We start from the raw sequence: 23,939 nt of genomic DNA, 5'->3' as shown, positions 1-23,939 counted from the left end.
GGATCCTGTGCGAGACCGTGTCAAACGCGGCACTAAGATCAAGTAATACCAGTGCCGCAGTCTGACCAGAGTCAAGCACAGAACGAAGATGTTCCGTCATTGAGAGCAAGGCTGTCTCGGTGCTGTGACCAGCACGAAAACCATTCTGGGAGGGATCCAGAATGCTTGCCCTCACAAGATGTTCAGACAACACCCTGTTCACATAGGCCTCAGCATTTTTCGCGGCCCAGGGGAGGAGAGAGATCGGGCGATAGCTCTCGAGTTTAAGGGGGTCCATTGTAGACTTTTTCAAAATGGGTGTCACAACAGCCTGTTTCCATTTAAGTGGAACAACACCCGAGAGAAAGATTTATGAGGTGGCGCACTGGAGGAAGACAAATAGCAGCAGAGTCTCTGAACTGAGCTGGCCTCACAGGATCCGCTGGCGAGCCAGATTTTATCTTATAGGCCAGCTTATGAAATGTCTCCATCGACAAACTAGGGAGTGAGGCCAAGGCCTCAGATATGGCCGGTGTAGGGCTAGTAGGCTCAGCTACCGGCTCAGTGATGGGAAAGGCACGATAAATAGTTTGGACCTTTTCAAGGAAAAAAGAGGCCAGATCTTCGCAATGGGCCACTGAACAAATTTCCGCCGCAGAAGTTCTTTTGGCCGTCAGGTCCTTTAGGACCTTAAAAATTAGCTTGGACGGATTGAGGCTAGTTCTAAATTCCTGGGAGTAATAGGCTGCACGGGCTCTACACACAGCTCTATGATATGTTTTAATTTTAGAAAAATACAGAGTTTTTTTTTCCCAGCCTCATAGGATTTCCGCCAGTCCCTTTCTGCCTTTTTACAAGCTTTTTTTAACGGCACCAGGGAACTGTCCTACAATGGGCTGGGTTCTCTGGGACGACATTTCGTCCAGACCGCGGGGATCAATACATCCAAGGCCCGAGAAACCCAATCACAAAAAAGGTCATACCCAGAATCTACATTGAGAAAAGGGCCTAGTGGGTTGACCTCCAGGAGATGGTGAAAATCCTCCAGTTTGAGTTTCTTCCAGTGGCGTTTATGCACTACTCTATCCAGGGACTTGAATGGATATTCTTTGATCAGAAGAAGAATTTTCACTAAAAAGTGGTCGGACCAGGCAACTGGGCTGGGCCTAGCCACCTTGGCTCCTGTCAAGTTTGTAAATAAAGGAGCAAGAATGTGGCCCCCCACATGAGTGGGGGAAGTAACCAACTGATTTAGCTGAAGGGCCTCCAAATCCGCCAAAGTACTACTAATGGCAGAGATATGACAGCAATCAAAATGGAGCTTAAGGTCTCCAAGGATGCTGCAGTTTGCGCAGCCCATTGCCAAAGAGCTGACACATTCCGGGAGAGCCTTTCTAAAAGCAGTGTCACACCCGGGAGGACGGTAAATTAGGAGGCCAGACAAAGTGAAATGATGGCTAATAGAAATTCTGAAGAACGCACTTTCACATCCTACCAAATTCACTACCCTCCAGTCACAAGGGTAACAGGACTTTACGACCACGGCGATGCCACCTCCCCTAGATGCCCGATTGTGAGTGACACCGCACTCAGGAGCTCATATGATAGTTTTGTAAATAGCAGTAGTTGTAGCTGTTGTTGTAGCTCACTGCTACCACGTGTGTGAACTCTTGGCGCTGACAGGAGCAGGCGTGTGGATCGGAAGCATGATGGCTGGATTTATCTATATAGAGTTGGGTGTAGTGTGTGAGGATCAGGGAAGAACCCCAGGCATGTGGCAGTGGGGTTGACTTGGCATAACGCATAAGAGTGCTTGAAAGTGTTGTAAAGGGCAGCAGTTTAGGCCAGAGACAGCTAGGCACTGCAATAAAGTACCGTTTGTAGCTCGCAGCGCATGGACGTGGAAGTGTGCTGGGGGGAGCATGGTGTATTTAACACCATCCCATTGATATCATATGACCTGTTGCATTATCTGACTACCTCAAGATTGTACCTAAAGCGGACTCTCAAAATATCCTTACACTGCCCCCCTATCATAATGATGCATGTGGTTAGTCTGGGGAGCAGAGCTGGGGGAGCCCCTGTGCTATGATTGTTTAGTTACCCATGGTGCAGATTGTAGCACATTAATATTTCATGTAAAATACACTGTTAATGTAACATTTTTCAAAATGCTTAATTATTTCAACTGAACTTAAAGCTGTTTAACTTCCCCAGCTTGTAGATCGGCGAGCCCTGCCGTGCGAGGTATTTAAACGTGCTTGTTGGTCAGTGTGTGGTTTGTCAACCTGCAGCTTGTCGATGCGCTCGTTTGTCTGGTTTTCGATGTAAGGGCACAGGAGGTGGTGGTACCTCTATATGTTGTTGAGGTGAGTGTGATGCATCATTAAAGGATATGTTGTCAGTTTTATTATTTTACTTTTGATCACATGAATCAGAGAGTGCTGGTGGTTTTGGCATGGGTGATGGAGATGATGACAGTTTATTGACAGAGAGAGGAAGCAGCTGCGGTGTGTGACCTCGGGGGCATTGTCCTCTCTGCTTCGGATACCCTCCCAAGGCAGTTTTTGGTTTCCTTGAAAATACCGTGTCGAAATCACTGACAGGTGAAGTGGGTGAATGGTTTTTGAGATTACTGAGGCAGGGTTTGAAGACTGTAGAGGCGATTGGCTCTTATAGACATGTCAGAAGCGTGTGTGGGGCTGCGAGCCACACTTTATACAGACCCCCCTTTGGATCCAGCCATCAATAAGGGTACATGAAGCTTGGGAAAGGGAAACTACTGTATTTGTCGCGAGAGTTATTGCTACATCCGCGCCATAATAAAAGAACACGTCAGACTGGGGTTTTATTAATATGTCATGTAACAGGAGTGCGGGCACCCAAAAAGCAGACGCGCCAGGCCAAAGAGCCCCAGCAGGCTCCCAGTGTGACAGCCCTGGTCTTGGTTGGGTCTGATTTGGGGCTTCTTGTATGTGTCCTGGAGGGCTGCAGGGGTGATGATGCACGACCCTCCCTCATTAAGAATGTCTGAACTGAGCTGACTTGGTGTAAACTGTCTAAATTGGAGCTACAGTGGAGCCGGAGCATTTGACTTTCATTCTTGCATGAGAGCAATAGTCTGCTCCTGTTCTAGAATCGTGTATGTTATCTCTATTGTAAACGAGTAATCACTGAGTGTACATAATCCCTGTCAAGTGTCCTTATGTACAAGAAAGTTTCACTCACATACTGGTCAGCATATCAGTGCAAGGAATATGATTAACTGTCGGGGTCTTTCAGACAAACATTTGTTCAAACTCTGCATAGAGGAGCTGTAAGAAATTGGGTTGTTGGTAGAGGAAGTGAAACCCCACGCAAGCAACAGCCACAATCCTTGTCAAGGTGAACAACATAGAGTCACTAAATTAACCTGTCTTCAACACTCTGTAAGCTTGTCACACAAGCAGTCAGGTGTAATTTAGAGGCAATGGGTAAAGTATTTGTGGAGCACTTAAGCAGTAATTGTGTGAAAACACAACACAAGAAAAATCCCACACTAATTTAGGAAAATAGATGAACATTGAATACGTTATTTGACAACAAAATTACAAAAATCCAATCAGTAGAACTGGAGTTATGAATATTTAAAGTTGAAAGTGTAAAATAACACCTAAAAGATCAAAGCGCCAACCGTGGACATCTATTCGTGCGAGACTGAGGCAAAGTCTAGAGTTATGGCTGACCACGATGGAAAATGAGTTGGATAAATGAAGTGGATTGGGCCTGGTCTCCGCTTACCTTTGGGCTTAGAAGTAATTTTAAAGAAAAAGGCAGCTGGCGGTGTCAGAGGCGGAGGCTTTGCCTTCGGAGAGCCGCTGGACGAAGTTGCAGTGAAGATTTCTACATTCGAACTTAGTCTGTTATGGAAGTTGAAAATCTACAGCAGGAAGAAGCTGCAGGCTGTTGCCAATGATGGCTCCACGAGGCCGGATACCGCTTCTGCAAGAAACCACTAAACAGGATTTGCTGCTGTGGAGAAGAATGTAGCGGAGCTGCTGCAAAGTCAAGCCGTCCGGTGACGCACCTTGGGTAGATCAGAGAGCAGGTAGGTCCCAGTCACCTCTCGGTTCTCAGAGCACTTTTTGGCAGAACATTTTTCGCTGTCCCAAGTTTCAGATTTTAGCATTAGAACCTTTAGCACCACCCCAAGGGTGCAGGGCTGGAGGGGCACCATTTGGAGGATCCGACTCTCTTTGGCTGGGTCGAGCTGTGGCTTCAAGATGGTTGCAGCGTTTGATGATCAGGAAGCCAGCCAACTAGCCCATGGAGTCACTCTGGGAGTCTTTGGTTCAAGCAGGAAAGCAGGTCACAAGCAGCAGGGCAGTCCTCAAAGGGCACAGGCCAGGCTTAGGCAAGCAGTGCTGTCCTCTTGGTGTAGCAGGGCAGTCTTCTGAAGTACACAGCAAGCCACTGGCAGCAGGGAAGTCCTCTGAGAATCCTTCCACAGGTCCAGAAGTGAACTGAAGAGTGGGTTTGATGGTCCTATGTGTATACCTGGTGCCCACTTTGAAGTGGAAGAGGCTTCTGGAGATTTCCCCCAACAGAAGTGTCTGAAATGTCCTGCCTCCCTGCCCTGGTCCTAGACTGTCTGCAGGCACAATAGACTAATGTGAAGTTCTTTGTGTGTGCGCTGAGGTAGTGTCTTAAAAGTGCAAGTAGACCTGTGCACAGCTCACCCCCACCCCTCCCATCCTGCTTGGATGGCCCATTCAGCCAACACCTAGTCCCTCTATTGTGTGGCTGTCTGGAATGGAATACGCAAAGGCCAACTGTCAACTACAACTAGTCATGTAACCCAGGAAACATGCTGCACACACCAAATGGTTAGCACAAGAAAATGCCAACTTTCTACAAGTATGAAACAAACGCAGCTGCGATGCACTCAGGTAATCTAGTTTGACAAAAATGTGTGTAAATTCCAAATTATCAACAATCTTTAACAAATCATGTGTGCACCAGGTTGGGGGCTCTGCGGGCCACCAGGTTCAAAAACTGAAAATTAAATACCCAGAGGTTTGTCTGGGAATACCCGATGCACTACTTAAATACACTATCCAGTGTACATAACATCATCAATAAGTATGCTGTAATAATCCACAATTGTTAAAATGCATTGAATCAACAGTAATCCACAAAGTTTTCAATGAATCAAGAATGTCAAGTCCATATTAGTTGATGATTCCAAATAATTCTTCTTTATTGCTGAAGAATGCCAATGTGGATATTGTTTGTAGAAATCACAAATTATACAGCTTATGATTCGAAAAACCAGCTTAATTTCAAATCTCCCAATTCATTTTGGGCTTTCCAAATCAGCCCTTCGTCAGGGGAATCTGTAGAAGATAACAATGGCAGTTTGTACACATTCTAAAATATAACATGAATTTATACATTCTGGCTCTTAGGAGGGCAAGACAAAAAAATTGACTAGCAGTCTCAACCTTAATCAAAGAAAAAAGAAGAAAAGTGAAAAAGTGAAAACATCAGTGCAATACTGAAAGGTGAAAATCCAGCCGTCACCAAAGTTAATTGACAACATAAACAATCGTGCCACTATCCCAAACGACTGAAGTAGTGAAAATACATCCAAAAAAATAGCAGACCTCAAGCGGTTACAGAACGGGACCTCTACCCCAAATCAACATAAAACCAACGCCGAGCAGGTTAAATATCCTAAAGAAATTAACGAAGGGCACTAGTGAAATTTAAAGAATATATCTCGGCCGATGAAGAAAGTCTGTGAGCCAACAAAACAACAAGCCTTACCACAATTCCTTGCACAAACGCGCATGAAGCCAGTAAGCAAAGTATGGAAAACGTCTGTGAAAAAGAAATCAAGAAACCCATCACGGGTAGAAATGTGGACAAAAACGATCATAAACTGCACGCTGAACGCTGGACGTTTTTTTTTTTTTTTGTCCTCATTTGCCATATCCCTTATTCTCTGCGTACACCGACCACCTAGCGTGCCCTCCGGTTGAAGACATGATTAATTCCTCAACCAAGCCTAAGCACGATGACATAATGGCGGATGATGATAAGCCAGAAAAAGAGACACATCCCGACTGGATTTAAATACCAGCTATAGGATCTAAATGGAAAGAAGAAGCCGAGGATTGGAGACCCTAGATCCTTGGAGTTTATTTAGGCATAATCATTGGACCCGGGGAAAAAAAGCCAGTCGAAAAGTTAATCGAAAAAATTAAACGTTCAGCTTACGAGCTTACCCAGAAAAAGCAAACAGCCACTGCTTGTACAAACGCCGGCTCACACACGCGTGAGGGGCGAGCCGGTGCGTGTATAAGCATACCAGTGCGAGGAGTGTGGAAATGAAGGTAGGACTTGGTGAAAAGAAAAGAGTTAAAAAAGTAGAGACTAGAGTGGCAGCATGAATTGTTCTCATTGCAATAATGTAATGGTAGGCAAAAGCCTGCCACATCCTCGAACTGGCAAAAAGATCAACTTGAACTTTAATGCAAATTGCAATAGTCACCATGTAATTTATGTCATTAAATGTCCTTGTGATTTGTATTACGTTGGAAAAATGAAAGGGTACTTCGTACGCGGATTACTGAACACAAAAGTCGAATTCGGACAAAAACCATCAGCTCTCCGCTAGCACAACTCTGGTTAGCTGCTAAACATACCATTGCTCAGCTCAAATTTGGAGTTCTTGAAACTGTTGAAGGCATTCCAGGTCGAAATATGTCTAAAATTCTAACACAGCGTGAATCTCACTGGATTTGGTTTATGCAATCATTGTCCCGCAAGGGGTTGAATGACAAATTTGAATTATCCTGTTTTTTATAAAAAAAATTGTGCCACTTCTGTTTTTCACAATATCTTGTTATTCTTGTTTATGATGCATCTCTCTGTTTGGTGCTCTATTAAGACAGGCTCATTATGATTGTGCTTATTCAGGTTGCTTTATCTATTGTACCGCATTTTATTACTTTGATTATATTAGCTGCTCTCAACTAATCAATTTGTGCTATGATGGTTTCATTTCACTTTTTCATATTTCACTTCCCATTTTGTGGTGTCACTTTAATTGTAGCTCTTACCAGGGTGTACTCCATTTCATTATGGCTGCCACTCTAGTCTCTACTTTTCAACTCTTTTCTTTTCACCAAGTCCTACCTTCATTTCCACACTCCTCGCACTGGTATGCTTATACACGCACCGGCTCGCCCCTCACGCGTGTTATCAATGAAACAGGGAATGTTACACAACAGTAATCCAGACTTTATCAATAGTAAATGTTGCAGATGCAGTCAGAAAATATGTGTGCTGGTGCTTTAAGAGACAATGCGTCAGTCAAGCAAACAATATTGGGGACCATACCACACGGACATGCAAGAATTGTCTTTCCATTTCCATTTTCAAATTCTTTATTTCGACATTTGTCATAAAAGAATCATACAAGTTTACATTTTAAAAAATATTCGAGTTTGATACAGATGTAATAAAATCAGTTATTATCAGAAAAAATGTCAGTACCCATGAGACAGCCTGAAATAAAAATCAGTGCTTTGCACTTCGATATAAACTGAACTTTCGGTAGCCTACTCTTGGCAATTACAAAACTAATGGCGAGGTATAGTTCAAAGCATTTTATCAAATGACCTTCTTTTCCTCCACATAGCTCTCAAAAAGGATGACATAGCAAAAATTATTACAGGATTTAAATCAGTTTTGAGAATTCGGAAAGATTGCATACATTGCGTAAACCCCAAGTTTTTACATAGGGGAACAATCCAATACCTTCTAAACTTTAAATAGGCAGGGCAACAAAACAGTAGATGCAATTCATTTTCAAGATCAAAATCACACGCTGGACAATTTTTTGGTAAGGACGAGGACCATTTACACGTAAAAGCTCTAATAGGTAAAGTGCCGTATCTCCACTGTAGATAAAGTTTTCTTGCTACAAGTGGGCAAATATCATTTAAGGCATACTCAAAGCAGTAAAAATCTTTGATCATTTTAAAAGAACGTGACAAACTACCAGCATGGCAATTCTGGATGGAAGCAGTTAGTCTAAATTCATAATACAGGTTGACCAAATGCTTACGTGAAATACTAGAACATGCTTTCGCTGGCTCTGACCACAACAACGGGAGGCCAATTCTCCCCAATTCCTCTTTCACATACCTTAGCCATGGGTGATTCCCCGCTTTTGGGAGGCCTATGAATTCCAAGAGTTCTTCCCTGTACTCCTGGAGTTCGGGGGTAGTCCAAATCCTCCGCCAAAATGTTAGGGGTTTAAGGCCCAATTCCTCATTTATGGGTCTAAGGCCCATATCTAGTCTTATTGGCAGTAGCGGAGTGCTTGGGGGGAGGGCCAAAAGCTGCCTTAAAAATGTATTTTCTGTAAGCACAATATCTGGACGGCAATTAAAGCCCCACAGTTCACCTCCATAGATTACACCCCCCCTTGCCTGAAGTTTGTATATTTCAAGAGGGGGGCCAATAGGTTTGACACAAGAATTATTAAAAAGTTTTAAAATGCCCCCCGATAATTGAGCTAACTTGAGTTGTGCTCTAATTTGGTGAGGGACCCAAGACATAGATTCATTTAAAGTAAGACCCAAGTACTCGAAGGTCTGAACCCTTTCTAAACTAACGGTCCCTATAGTTGGATTTGGGCGTGTTGATGGTGGTGGGTTAAAAATCATGTATTTTGTTTTAAGCGTGTTTATTTCTAACCCCTGGTCGAGGCAAAATGTCTCAAAACCGTCCATCAATCGTTGGATGCCCATCGGTGACTTCGAGAGTAGTAGGGTATCATCTGCGAACATAATCGCAGGAACCCGGGATCCGCCGAGCTTGGGGGCATCGCTATTTGGAACCTCATTCAGGTGTGAGAATACTCCATTAACATAAAGGCAAAAGAGGGTTGGTGCCAGGACACATCCCTGTCTGACTCCCCTGTCGACGGGAAATCTGGATGATAAAACACCACCTTTCCCGCACCTAACCTGTGCAAAATTTCCGCTATGGAGTCGGATTATCATATTCAGAAGGGAGACAGGTATGCCTAATTGTGATAGGACCAGCCAAAGTTTGGCCCGAGGAACTAAGTCAAAGGCCGCACGTAGGTCCACGAAAACAGAGTACAATGACCCACCCTCAACTTGTACAGTTTTCCAAAATAATAGGGTCAGTCGAAAAATCTGGTCCGTAGTGGATACATTCTTTCTGAACCCTGCCTGATAGGGACTTAGAATGGAACACTCTTCCATCCAGTCCCTAAGGCGATTCAAAATCAGTCCAGCAAAGATTTTTTGGGGGACATCGATAAGGCTGATCGGCCTATAGTTGACTGGGAGGAGAGGTGAACCCTTCTTAAAGATAGGGACTATCTCAGCTCCCAGCCAAGTATTAGGAACCGCCATACCACGCTGGATTGCATTAAATAAAGCCGTTAAGTACGGGGCCCAGACTTTAAGTTCGTGTTTGAATAGGTCACCTGGGAGTTTGTCCAGACCAGGTGCCTTACCTGATGGAAGTTTGATTAATGCAACAAGAACCTCTTCTTCCAGAAACTCAGTCTCAGGTGCATCAACAATGGTATTAGACATTAGACCCATCTGTTCCCTCTCGAGATTAAAATCATCCCCCCCATAAAGTGTAGAGAAGTGTTCCTCCCACACATTTGCAGCGATATTGGGAAAAATTGCCGGTGAAGGGTCAGACGACCCCGTGTTGACAATTTGCCAAAACTTCCGGGGGTCTCTTGATCTTAATGCCGATGTTAAATTAATCCAGTTATTGTTATTCCACTCCATCTTGGCATGATGTATTAATTGCTTATATTCTAAACGTTTTTCTCTTATTAGCGCCTTATTATTATTTAGCTTCACAGCCTTGAGAAGTTCTGTTTTAAGTTTCCTACATGTAATATTATACCATGTGGGTCTGTTACCTCTCCTTCTCGCATTGGGCGCTACAGGATTAAAAACTTCTGCCAGAATTAAATTTAATTCAAAATTTAGATCCCCAAATTTTTGGTAAATTTCAGGAGTGGGATACTGCAACAATAGAGCAGCTACTGCTTCCAATACCGGGATTACCTGCACATAAAGATCCGCCACTGACGCTAAATTTGTAACCAGTTTCTCCCACCTAACCCTGCGCCTATTACTGGTTAGAAGGAGCCTGGCATCTAGGGCTTCAGTTAATTTGCATGGACCTTCGGGGTTTCCCGGGAACAGTAGTTCCAGGATCAGCGGATTGTGATCGCTATCAACCCTGGATTCCACCATAAAATCGACAACCTTATCCCATGAGGAGGTTCCAACAAATATGTAATCCAATCGTGACTCGTGCCCGATTTTGTTGAAAGTACATTTTGAGGGGATATCAGATTTTACACGACCATTGCAGGCCCTAATTGAATGATTTAATGTTAGGGCCATGATCTGCACAGCCAGTATTCGTCCTCCTCCGAGATTGCACTGTCAAACAAACCCATAAGCGGTTCAAAATGGCAATTGAAATCACCCCCTACCAGGAGGGTGGTGCCTTGGGGAATCGTATTTAAAAATGCCGAAAGCTCTTCAATGGTTCCAGACTCAGCTGTAATATTAACTGGTCTTGAATAAACATTGACCAGGGCAAGCCTGGAATCATTCGGCCATTCTAATATCACGCATTGAAGATCCGCTGACAACGTATTCACTACCCTTGCACTGCATCCCATATGGGAGCGCACCCAAATAATTAAGCCCCCTGAGGGTCTACCTTTTCCACCCCATCTAGCCGGGAGTGAAAATGAAGCAAAACCACTCCGATGATAATCCTCCCTTGCCCATGTTTCCTGAAAGAGGCATATATCATTCTTATCTATAAACTCCCCCCACTCGGGACATGCTATTTTGTTGGCTATCCCTGCTAAATTCCACAACAAAATTGACATATGACCAGCGATAGGTGTGGGTTCTGTAATTATTACACCACAACCCTCGCTGATCGTTGTAGTTGTAAGCAGGGAGCATTCCAACAGAGCCCCACACCGAGCGTCCGGGAGGCCAGTGCCCAAAGGAAGAATTGATTGGGCATTATCCACTCCATCTGCTCCCCCCGACCCGCCCCTATTCTTACACGTATCTGAGCAACCTAGCGGGGTATAGTTATTTGTAATGATAGTATTCCTCACCCTCGGATAGCTCCGCAATATGGGGCTACAGTGTAGTCAGTCCACCTCATCGAGGCAGCTGAAGCGGTTGAAATCGAAATATTGAGATGTGGAGTTGGGGAAATGCAAAGTATTCATATTCCTTCTAGGGTTGCTTCTGGACCATCCCTCTTCTAGACCCATATCAGGATGGCTAACAGGGGGTGGATAGAAATAAGCCAGAGGAAGGGTCTGAATTGAGGTCTCCTCCCTGGAGGACGACATCTTCAGGATGTGGGCAACTGTCCCTGGGTCCCTAAAATTTACCAAAATACAGTCTCCGCTAGTGGTTTTCTTAGTTGGACCCAGCCATGAGACCCTTCTGACCATCAGGATTTCACTAAAAATGTGTGGAGGGAGGGGTCTATGCTTGTTTAACCAACTCACTACTTTATTTTTAAGTGAAGCGAATGATTCAGCTCCTGTGTTAGTGGGTTTAGGGACTCCTGTTAAGACCACTACCAGGGGAGCAGCTTCCGGGGGTAAATTTACTGTCAATTTCTTCCTCAATCCAATGCCCTCCGGATTGTCTTGCTCAACATGTACAAGAGGCTTTTCCACCGTTGGGTGAGGGCAGGAATGGGGGGGGGAGGTCGGTATTCCGATGTAAAGTGTCCTGAGCTGGAGGTGGGGGATTTACCACAGCTGGGAAAGTTGTTAAAAGGGGAGGATTAACTGGAAAAACACCCCTTGGATCTACCACCCTCCTCCCTTCCGTAGTTCCTGCCAAAGACCCAATGGCCCTTTCAATATTTGACAACCTAAGATCAATTTGGTCAAATCTGGTAATTAAAGGGTCCACCAAAGATTTCAGAATACTGCCCAGATCTAAGGTCTGCTGAACAGGGCAAGCCTGAATATTATCACCATTGATCTGGGTGGAAGACTGTACTATAGAGGGAGATGGGAGCGGTGGATTTGTCGAATCACTAACTACTGAAGGATTCGCCTTTTCTTTTACCTGGTCATTAGAATTAATACAATTTGTAAAGTTGGATAATCTTGCCTTCTTACCACCCCCTATCTGCTTCCCTCTCTTTCTTTTTGGGACCGCCCCCTCCCTATTACCTCTTAACTGAAGAAAATTAGCCTCAGACCCACTATCTCGAACAATGGGCACATTAGGATGGGGTGACGAACTATGGTCGTTATTAGCCGGCATGGGATCCAATGTAGATCCAGAACAACACCCGAAATTTGGCGGGGTAGTCACTACCAAAGAAACACTGTTGGAAATAGGGTTGGACAGTGGCGAACCCCTATCAGGTGTTCTAGCTTTAGCTATATTGCCCAGCGACGATCTTTTTGCATTCTCTATGCCCTGGGAAAGGCGGCGTTCAAGGATAGTGATCTCATTTGATAACAATGAGTTTGCTCTAATCAGAAAACTGTCCAAAGTACCTGACATCGATGTAGTAGAGATGAGTGCTTTACTTCTTGTCTCTCTACCCGCCATAATCCTAAGTCTTCAGCAGTAGGTTTGTGGTTAAATAACAATGTCAATAACACATAGGTCAATTTGACGAAAAACCAAGAGGGGTGGCCCGGTCCGGTCTCACATGGTCTATAACGGGCTAAAACAGGCCCGCCCTTGGCCCGGGCTTCGCCCGCGCGCGTCCCGCGTTGCGTTAGTGTGGTGGAGTTATATCCGTCCAAACAGGGGGCGGAGCATGAGGGAAGAGGCTGCAGCTGCGGTGGAGTGGGCTGCTGGTCCCCGCAGTCCTTCACAGTGTCAAAGCCCCAAGAACAAGCAAAAGGCTTCCACGAGCGGCTCCCGCGAAGCGGGGACCGCGAGCCGTTTTCAAGTTTCCAAACAGGGGGCGGAGCGTGAGGGAAGAGGCTACAGCTGCGGTGGAGTGGGCTGCTGGTCCTCGCAGTCCTTCACAGTGTCAAAGCCCCAAGAACAAGCAAAAGGCTTCCACGAGCGGCACTTTCAGAAACTATGAGGCCCTAGGTTAGAGAAATGCTGAGACCGCATGGTTGCCTGGTTGGATGTTCTTATTGTGTACATAGTTGTCGCGTGCACACGTCTTGTCTGTTCTTTCAGCTCTTGTGCTTTGAGTTAATGAAATACGAGCTATGTTGTTTTGGTCAAGCAATGAACAAATAGATGATTTCCTTTCTGCTGTGTTTGCCCTGCTTCCTGCCCATCACAGTAGGTTGCATGGGATTGGATGATTCCAGCTTTGTTACGTCATAGAAGAAGTGTCATAGAGGATTTCCATAGTTCATCAAAACTTTACTGTCTTAAAAACATTAGTACAAAGCTGGAGCCAGGTGAGGCCGGTAAGGTCGGGGTTTCCCTTTATAAAAAGGTGCACTAGTACTGCCTTAACTCTGAAACGCAGCAAAAGCTTGGACGCATGACTCTTCTAGATGGAAGCCTCCTACTTTGCTTTGAGTCCCGAAGAATATCCCCACTACTCTTGAGGACCCCGCATCTTCCTTTAAAAATGTATTTAATTTCACTGACAGAAAGACACATTTATGGAATGCTGCAGGCCTTGCTTGTGGGTAAGTTGACATAGATCAAACCTTTGACCAATGTTTTGTTTCCCCTAAATAATGCTAGCAGTGCCCTCACCGCTTTTTCACCTCCAAATCTCCTTTGCTGTAATTAGCACTTTTCTTCCATATTTCTTTCTTTTTTTACTTCATTACTCAGTTTGTTTACTCATTGCTTGTGTTTTGAAACCATTACCCAGTGAATGTATTTTTTCCACAGATCTAAGTTGAGCATTGTAATTATCTATTAGGAACAGAAACCTATATACTTTGGCATGGACGAGTAATATCAACATTAGAAAATAGATTATGTTGAAGAGCTAACTCAAGGACTCGTGACGTCTGTGAGATATTCCATTCAGACAATCCCAGTCGTTCACAGGGAGGGACATTTGACGGGCGCGTTTCACTTGCCGATGCCATTGGGCACGTTAATGTCACCACTCGGTGCATCGGTGGACTCGAGTGCTGACACAGCTGCTAAACATCTGCCCCCTCTTGTTTCCGCAGTAAGACCCGCTTCCGTTGGATACAGGAGAGCAGCTCTCACAAGAACACCCCTGCCTTCGGCCTCGACGGGGTGTACATCTCGGAGCCCTGCTCCAGCTACTGCAGTGGGCATGGAGACTGCATTTCAGGAGTTTGCTTCTGTGACCTGGGGTATACAGGTGAGGAAGTGCTTGCTTTGTTATCACATCCAGGTAACTATGCTCCTAGAGGCCCACCTGGCTTTTGTGGGTGCAAATATGCGCTGGTTCAAATCCTATCATGGCTTGGATGTCTGTGTTTTTGAGTGTGGCTAGAAATGTGGAATGATATGTGCCAACAGCTATTGCAGCCATTTGATTCGGTTGTATTACACCAGTTATTATATGGGCTGTAACTGGAGCTTGCTCAGCTTGATTTGAACGTTTTAAAGGCTCTAGTGGCACAATGGGCAAATTGACTTTGCACCAGTTTTTAGCCCTGCCAGCAGCATAAATGGCAGAGAGCCAGAAGAGATACACTGCAGTCTGGCCTGATGGGCAAGAGGTGAAATGAGAAGGGCGGGTGTGGTTAAACCCTGGCTGCCATTTTCGCAGTTCATGGGATTTGTACATGGGATAAAAACTTCAGAGAGGCGTGAGTTCCTTAAAGTTCTATGAAGCCAAACCACAGCCCTGCATGACTGCTATTGTGGTGTTCCCTGACACTGTGTTGCCATAGTGGAGGTTAAAGTAGGGTGCGCTGTCTGTTTGGGAAAGTGTTGGCCAGTGTCCAAGAGATGTCACAGAGCTCTGCCGTTGTGCTACTTTGGGATGCCTTGCGCCGAAGAATGGACATGTGTGGTGGCTGCTTTTTGTGGGAATGCCTGCTCACTTGTGGTGGTAGGTTCCTTTGCCTCCTTTACTGTTGGGCACGCATTGATATTTACAAGCCACAATTCAGAGCAATCGCCAGATGCAGACACAAGCGAAGGAATGTCCTCTGTTCACCATGTTGTCCATTCTCATGCCCCCTCGACCTCTGACCCAAAGCAAACGAAGCTGCTGCTACGTGAACAGCTCACCCGTCGCTCTGCCCCCTCCAGCCACGAACCTGTTGCTGGCTGGTGGCAGAGCCCGACAACACGCAGAGAAACACGCTTCAAGGTGCCTTCTCCCTCAGAGCCAGGTGCCAGGGTGCACTGGTATGAACCCAGCACCTGCTCTTCAAGCGCGATCCCGCATGGCCCTCCCCGGGGGGAGCAGTTCAAATGATGGCAGTCGTTGTTTATGCCATAATGCAAAAGGTTCCTCGTTCGGCGGGCTCAGTCCATTTATGTTTTCTTGTTTATCACCCCACTGAGCGAAGCGCGAGCAGATGGCTGAGCTGACATCATTATCGACAGCAGACTGGCAGCGGGAGAGCGCATTCCACACACCTACACATGGCGCTGATGAAGAGCGAATAGACCAGAAGAAAAAGACGGAACGCCATCTTCCTGAAATACTGAACTACTTTCCCAAACAACACAACATTTGTCCTCATGCCATTCCAGCTAGCTCAAAAGAAAATAGTAATGGGAATTGTTACTAGCCCCTAACGCCACCTGAGCATCACTTTTTTTGATGCTCTGGTGGTAATGCGTCATTCGCCATATGTGCAAGGTGGCGCTAAGACACTTAACGTGGCTTTAACATCACCTTGTAAATATGCCCATTACCGCTGCAGTTTGCTGCGGCAAAGGGGCAGGCAATGGGTGTTGCTGCGGGCATTCCACCGCAACACTCATTGCTTTTTGACACTGCCCCAGATTTACAAGGCTGGGGCAGCACCAAAAACTAAGGCCAGGTAATTCCTGGTCTTAGAATGGCAATACGAGGAGTAATTATTCATTTCTCCTCGTTTTTTCTCTTTCCATGTGTGTTGCATTCTGCAGCACACGTATGAAGAGCAAATCGCCATTATTGATGCACATAAACAATCTCCCCTGCACCTCAGGCACCCTTGCAACATGGCACAATGCTAGGGGAAATGCAGGGGTGCGCTGTATGAAAATGCTGGAGCACAGCATTGCCAAATTTGGCGTAACACCGTGCTCCATTTTCTTGTAAATATCCCCTTCAGTGTTGTCTCTAGGGTACAGCACCAACAGGTATGTTTCCACAGAGGTTATGTGCAGAGGGGTTTGCTCGGGGGGCTGTGCGTGACTTTATAGTGCTCTTGCACTTGAACTTGCATTGTTTGACTGAAGACCCTCATTTATTCTACTTCTGTAGCTGAATATGGAACCTGTGTGGCCAACACCCCAAATCCCAGCGAGATGTTTGACAGGTTCGAGGGGAAGCTGAGTCCTCTGTGGAGCAAGATAACTGGAGGTCAGGTGGGCACAGGCTGCGGAACCCTGAATGACGGCAAATCCCTCTACTTCAACGGGTCGGGCAAACGAGAAGCCCGGACCTTCCCGCTGGACACAACTAATATCAGGTCAGTGCCAGACGCTGCACGGTATGCCTTATTTACCACCGATTTTTGGGAAGCAGTCAATGTCTAATGACCATTGTCACCTAAAGGCATTAGGGGCCTATTCACAAAAGTATCTTGGAGTATGTAAACTAGTACTTCTGTAGTATTGATTTATATACACATGCATGCCTTTGTGAAGCAGCTCCAAACGAATAAAATGGGAATAAAATTGGCCTATCCAGGGACTATCCATGTACAAGTAATACAAATGGGACTGTGCCCTCTTTACACTTTTACTAGTTATGGATGATGGGTACGTTTTGGAGTCGATCACAAACGCATGTAAGAGCACGTAAAAGAGTACTCAGTACTGCTTCTCGTACTCAAAGATGCTCTTATGAATTGGCCCTTCTGTATTTGTAAAATGACATGTGCCATCCGCGGGCAATGATTTGTACACTTTACCCAAGAAGAATCATTATTTTAAGTTTGACTCATTTGATCTGAAAGGTCACCCAAATAGTAAAAGCAACATAAAAATATTGCATTCAGAAACACAGTTTACATTAATGCTTTCCATTACAGCAAGAATAACAGCATGTGTGTGTATGAGATTTAAAGATTAAACTTTTCACACTCATACAAACATGCTCAAGCCACAGACTGGTGGAGCCTGGAAAGAGTACTCAAAGTGGCAGTCAACAGATTGTCCTCATAAAAACAATGCAATGTTAGAGGCCACAGCCACTTCTGCTTCCACGTTCTTTTTCTTGAAGATGTCTTAGAGCGCCAAGATGTCCTTCATTTAAAACACAGAATCCCTCCCAAGGCCAGAAAGAGCAGAAGAATATGTTTTCCTTCGCAACACACTGGAGTGGATGTGTACCCCACAGGTTGTGCTGCCCAGGGCAAGGTAGCTATCTATGTCTTGCCTGAGCAGATGTTGATGAAAACTGATGGCAAGGGGTCTGATGGGTTCTGTGGCACTCCACCCCCCCTTTAGAGTCTAGCAATCAGTTGTTTGTTAAGCGCAACTACTCACCCGTAAGGGTATCAAGGCACTGGGGGGGGGGGGGGGGGTTAGCAGGCTCCAGTCCATCAAGGATGGGGTCTGTCGAAGAGCCAGGTTTTGAGGTTTCTTGCAAAGATGGGGAGCGATGTTGTCTGTCTGAGGTGGAGCGGAAGGGCGTTCCAGGCTCAGGCAGCGAGGAAGGAGAAGGAGCGGCATCCCGATCTGGTCTTTCTGGTGCGGGGAACCACGGCATAGGAGAGCTGGGCTGATCATAGGGTCCTCTGGGGTGTGTGGAATTTGAGTCGGCTGTTCAGGTATGCTAGTCCGGTATCGTGGAGGGCCTTGTGGGCGTGGGTGAGGATCTTGAAGGTAACTCTAGCTTCGATGGGGAGCCTGTGGAGTGTGTCCAGGTGCTGGGAGATGTGGCAGTGTCTTGGCAGGTCGAGGACCAGTCTTGCGGCAGCGTTCTGGATGTTCTATAGCTTGCGGGTGAGGTTTTTGTTTATTCCGGCGTAAAGTGCGTTGCCGTAGTCGAGTCTGCTGGTGACCAGGGCGTGAGTGATGGTCTTTCTGTGTTCGAGGGGGATCCATTTGAAGGTCTTACGTAGGAGGCGGAGGGCGAGGAAATTGGAGGACGAGACAGAGTTGATCTGGCGGTCCATTTTGAGCTCGGAGTCCAGGATGATTCCCAGGTTGCGTGCGTGGTCCGTGGGGGTGGGCGGGCTTCCGAGAGTGGAGAGTCACCAGGTGTCATTCCACGCTTTGGGGTTTGGGTCCATGATGATTACTTCTGTTTTGTTGCTGTTTAGTTGTAGGCAGCTGTTTTTCATCCATTTGGCGACGGCTTTCATGACTTCTCGAAAATTGTGTCTGGCAGTATTGGGTTCGTTGGAAAGGGAGAGGATGAGTTGGGTGTCGTCTGCGTATGACACAATGTTGAGTCCGTAGGTTCTGACGATGGGGGAGAGCGGAGCCATGTAAACGTTGAAGAGTGTAGGGCTGAGGGAGGACCCCTGGGGGACTCCGCAGGTGGTAGGTGTAGGGTCCAAGAGGAAAGGGGGGAGTCTGACCCGCTGTGTTCTGCCGGAGAGGAAGGAGTGGATCCAATTGAGGACCTTGTCTTGGATCCCTGCGTCGTGGAGTCTGCGTATTAGGGTGCGGTGAGATACTGTGTTGAACGCCGCTGAGAGGTCGAGGAGGATGAGGGCTGCTGTTTCTCCTTTGTCCAGAAGGGTGCGGATGTCGTCTGTTGCAGCGAGGAGGGCGGTTTCCGTACTGTGTTTTTTTCTGAAGCCGGATTGGGAGGAGTAGAGGATGTTGTGCTCTTCGATGAATGTGGCTAGTTGGATGTTGATGGCTTTCTCGATGACTTTCACTGGGGACGGGAGCAGGGAGATGGGTCTGTAGTTTTTGAGGTCGGTGGGGTCCGCCAAGGGTTTCTTCAGGAGGGGGTTGACCTCGGCATGTTTCCAGTCGTCGGGGAACGTGGCGGTTGCCAGGGAGCGGTTGATGGTGTGGCAGAGCATGGTGCGATGGTGTCGGTGGCTCTGTTGAAAATGTGGTGGGGGCAGGGGTCCATGGGGGCCCGGAGTGGATTGACTTCATCGTCTTTGGTGTGTCTTCGGTGGTAAGGGCTGTCCAGTTGTCGATCGCTGGCTTCAGGGTGTCCGGGGTGGTTGGTGAGAGTTCAGTGTGTTGGTTGTCTTCGTCGAAGTTGTGGTAGATGCTCTTAATTTTGTGGTGCAAAAAGGTGCTGAGTTTGTCGCAGAGGTCTTGTGAGGGAGGGATGTCGGTGGACTCGCTGGTGGGTTGGGCGAACTCCTTGATGATGTTGTAGAGTTCTTTGCTGTTGTGTGAGTGAGTGGAGATTCTGTCTTCAATCGCTTTTTTCCCTGTTATTCTAATGAGTAGGTGGTGGGCTTTGGTGGCGGCTCTGAAGTATTTGTGGGCTTCTGTGGATTTGGTGTTCCTCCAGGCCTTTTTGAAGCATTTTTGTTTCTACAGGTAGATTCTTCAAGGCCTTCTCTGGAGAACTTAGGTTCAGACCCAGGATTATTACTGGATATTGATCATGGGATCTCTACTCTTCTTATATCTCTCTAGTTGTGATGTGGGCGGTGTGAGAAATGGGGTTTTTGGTTGAGGTGTGTGAAAACCGTCCTCAAGCTACAACCACAATCCTAGTCAGGGTGAACCACAAAAGTCACTAAATTAACCTGTGCTTAACCTCTGGTAGCTTGGCACAAAAGCAGTCAGGCTTAACTTAAAGACAATGTGTAAAGTATTAATGCAGCCCACAAACAGTAATAAAGTGAAAATACAACACAAGAAAAATTCCACACCAATTTAGAAAAATAGAATACATTTCAATAAATAAAATTATACCAGAACGCCAAAAATCCAATCCATAGAACAAGAGATTTCAATGCAATTTCAAAGTCTTAAATAAAAGCAGAGCAAAAAAGTGTTAAGTGCCAACTATGGTCATCTGGTCATGCTGGACCAGGACAAAGTCACAAGTCCAGGCCAACCATAATACAGCGCAGGCCGAGTACAAGACTGAGTACAGCCCTCTGGACAATGTACCTGGTTGTACCAGGGCTGAGATGTGAGGCTCTGCCTCATGCTGCGTCGAGTTGTCTCAGTTGCGATAAGGCCACTGATCATGAGCTGCGAGATGCTATGTTGCAGTGTCCTGCACCAATTTGCATTGTGCTGCATCAGTTCTAATGAGACCGCCTGACATGATCTGCGAGGGGCTGCGAAGCAATGTCCTGCGTCTAGTTACGTTAAGCTGCATCGGTTCCGATGAGGCTGTCAATCAGAAGCTGCTAGGTGCTGCAATGCGGGTTCCTGCATCCAGTTACATCGATTTTGAGCGAACTCTCATTCGGGCAAAGGTGAGTACACTCTGTTGCCAGCCAAGGGTCCAGGATCTGGGGGTGGGGACACCTCTTTGGGATCAGTATTCACACGAGCAGGCACCAGCAGCAGGGCACAGGCAGGCCCAGTTGAGTCTAGTCAGCTGGGCAGATGCAGGACAGAACTCTGGAGCTTATTGTGTCCCTTTAGCTCTCACAGGAGGCCAGCCAGCTAGCACTTGGAGTCACTCTGGTGGTCCCGGGTTCAAGAAGTAGTCCCAGGATTCCTTCCTCAGGCAGCAGGGCAGTCCGTCCAGCTGAAGGGAAGCAAGACAGTTCTTCCAGCAGCAGGGCAGCAGAGCAGTCCTTCTTGTGAGTCTTTCACAGGTCCAGGGGTTATCTGATAAGTAGTTTTCAAGAGGTAAAATATGTATACCTGGTGCCAGACTTTGAAGTCGGGGGACTCCCTATACTAATCTCGGGTGAAAAGACTGGTGTTAAGATCCTTTGTGTGTGTGCTGGATGCAGCCCTTTGAAATGTAAGTGGGGCAGGGAACACTCCGTCTTAACCACCATGGCAGGATGGCCCATCCTGCCAACTTCTAGTCCATTTTTGTTTCACTGTCTGGAAGGAATACAACAAGTCCAACAGCTAAGATCATCTCAGTGATGTTGTCCTGGATACTGGCAGAAGGCACAAATGGTTAGGACAAGAAAATGCTAACTTTCAATAAGTGGCATTTTCAGGATTATGACTTAACCTCTTCCACGCGCATGACGGAACCACGCCGTCATGAGCCACGGGCGGCGTGTGCTCATGACGGCGTGGTTCCGTCGTACTGCGGCCGCTCCGCCCACGCGGCACTAATTCCCCACCTGTGCGGGCGAAATACTGAGTGGGCGGAGTCGTGACGGAACCACGCCGTCATGAGCACAGCTCGCCCGTGACTCATGACGGCGTGGTTCCGTCACGAGCATGGCGGCGCCGCGCTCACCCCGCACCCCCCAGCGCCGCAGCGGAATTCGCGCCACAGCGAAGGGGTTAAAATCCGACTTTACCATTAAAGATGATTATCTAAAAGAGACATCTAGCCGCAGATTCCTTACCTTTGAACTTCCAGGTGTTAGGCTGGACCCGGAAGATTTTTCTTAGCAGTACCCCAGCGTCTTCGTGACGTCCGCGTCGTCAATATAACCGCCACTCCGGTGCGCTGATGTCAGTTCTATTCTTTCGGCACCAGCCAGCACCGATTAGTTGAAGAGAGCTACCCCCTGTCATTTTTTGACAGACATTTTTCGACTTTTTGTTGACTTCATTGGTGTGTTAGGAGTCATGTTGAGCATGAAGGCTTCGGGGTTCAAGCCGTGTGGCGCCTGTCATGCGCCATGTCAGTCACACACACCCATTTAGTTTGTCTCTGGTACCTGGACCGCGACCACGACTCCAAGTCGTGCTCTGACTGCCTGGCCATGGCGCCGAAGGCTTTAAGGGAGTGGTCCCTAAAGCTTCTCGCTGCCCGGCATCCTGCACCGCGGAGGTCACCTTGTCGGTCTCGATACCGGTCCAGGTCTCGGTCGAGAGGAAGGTCCGAGCACCGCTCCGGTGAATCAAAGTCCTCTTCATCAAAGTCAGGTAGGAGGCACCACAAAAAGCACAAGAAGTCGAAGCACCCTTCGATTTTGCTTGCCTGTCTCATGACGCGGCGGAGGAACTTCTGCATTTGAGGCCCCGCTCTGCGGAGCGGATACCTGGGTCGGCTCCGCGTCTCGGCCGGGAGCAACCCCCACCCAGCTGAAAGAGTTTTATGATGCCATGTGCACCATATTTGGGAAGACTGACCCTGCAGGTGCGCCTTCAGGCCGCACAGGCTCAGAAGACAGAGGCGGCTCCTGACACAGCCTCTGATTGGACCCATTGCCAGGTCAGGACCGACGCTGGTCGCACCTCCACAGTGACCTTCCCTGGCATTGCGTCCGGCACCGAGGTCCGGCGGTGCCTCCCCGATCCTCATTTCCAATGCCACGGAACCAGTCGGGCATCCTCCGATGCGGAGACTGGAGCCGACGGAGCCGTACTGCTCCATGCCGTTCACCCTGCCCTATTCTGAAGGGTTAGGAATGGAGGAAGAGGATTGGGAGGGGGAGCAGGATCCCTTAGCAATCCTGCACCAACAAGATGTGGACTGTTACGAGGAGCTGGGTGATGCCTGTGGTTTGGACACCTCCCCAGACTCTGCATGCTTTCCCCTCCTACCCCGGCTACGGAGAAGGGAGCATCTTTTGCCATGGTGGTGCGTAGGGCTGCACCTCGACCTGCAGCTTCCTACAGTGGCAGTCAAGACTAACGTCTTGACAGAGGTCCTGCAGCCTGGGGTCTGTAGCTCAGAACCCCTACTGCCTTTCAACAAGGCCTTAATAGACGTCCTTCTGGGAACCTGGTACAAGCCCATCACGGGCCCCTGTGAATAGCACGATCGGCCGCCGCCATTGCCGTGTACCGAGCGACCCACTTTTTCTCACCACCCACCCCACCCCCAAAGCTTGGTGGTCCAGGCTTCCTCTTCTTGTGGCGCTTTCCCTTCTGCACCCCCGTACAGGGAATCCAAGAAACTGGAGAACTTCAGAAAGAAAATGTTTTCTTCCACCAGTCTGGCATTGCAGTCGGTGAACAAATGCATTCCTTTTGGGCCGTCACTCCCATTCGATATGGGATACGGTTGCGCAGGTGCTGCCCAGAGTCTCGGAGGAGGACTGGGCTCCTCTCTCCCAAGCTATCGCAGATGTGGCTTGGAGGTGACGGACTCACTAGGCAGACCGATTTCCACGACAGTGGCCGTTCGTCGCCCTCCTGGTTGAGAACGTCTGATTTTTCTGGGGATGTCCAGGCTAACCTCATGGACATGCCCTTTGATGGTTCCCATCTCCCCGGAGACAAGGCGGATGCTGCCCTTGAGTGCTTCAAAGACTCACGGGCCATGGCCAAGTCTTTGGGCCTCACCACAACCCCTAGGGCCTCATCCGCATTTTGCTATTTTCGTGGCTACAGAAGGGGCTATCAGCCGTGCCAACCCTATTCTCACCAGAAGACTCCGCAAGTTCAGAAACCCTTGCGGGGTTGTGGACATGGTTCACCCGGCCCTGTGTATTGGGAAACCAAAAGTCGAGCGAAGCCACGAACCCCTCCTCCACTGCAAAACCTTCCTAGTCCGATCACCCAGGATCCCTCTCGGCCAGTCAGTGGTAGAGAATGCCATCATCTCCACCTCTGGCGGAACATTACATTGGACAGGTGGTTGTGTTGCAAATATTCCAAAGGGGCAATTCATTCTCCTTCGAGACTGCTCCTCCAACTATGCCTCCAGTGTACGATCAGCTGACGGAGGATCAGCTTGCTTTACTCCGCGAGGAAGTCAAGACTCTCTTGGCCAAGGGA

General features: G+C 47.5%; 1 protein-coding gene across 1 annotated transcript in view; it reads left to right on the top strand.

Annotated features, from left to right (window-relative positions):
- Positions 1–23,939, top strand: part of RELN (reelin) — a 1,440,257-nt gene that overhangs the window by 1,061,359 nt on the left and 354,959 nt on the right. The window contains exons 29-30 of the mRNA XM_085653954.1: positions 14,216–14,373; positions 16,447–16,654. Coding sequence (XP_085510080.1) covers positions 14,216–14,373; positions 16,447–16,654 — 366 coding nt within the window. The remainder of the gene's footprint in view (positions 1–14,215; positions 14,374–16,446; positions 16,655–23,939) is intronic.

The sequence above is a fragment of the Triturus cristatus genome, chromosome 4_1, assembly GCF_964204655.1.
Source record: "Triturus cristatus chromosome 4_1, aTriCri1.1, whole genome shotgun sequence".
Classification (NCBI taxonomy): Eukaryota; Metazoa; Chordata; class Amphibia; order Caudata; family Salamandridae; genus Triturus; species Triturus cristatus.
The sequence above is the reverse complement of the archived record's forward strand: the minus strand, read 5'-3'. Positions and strand labels throughout refer to the sequence as shown.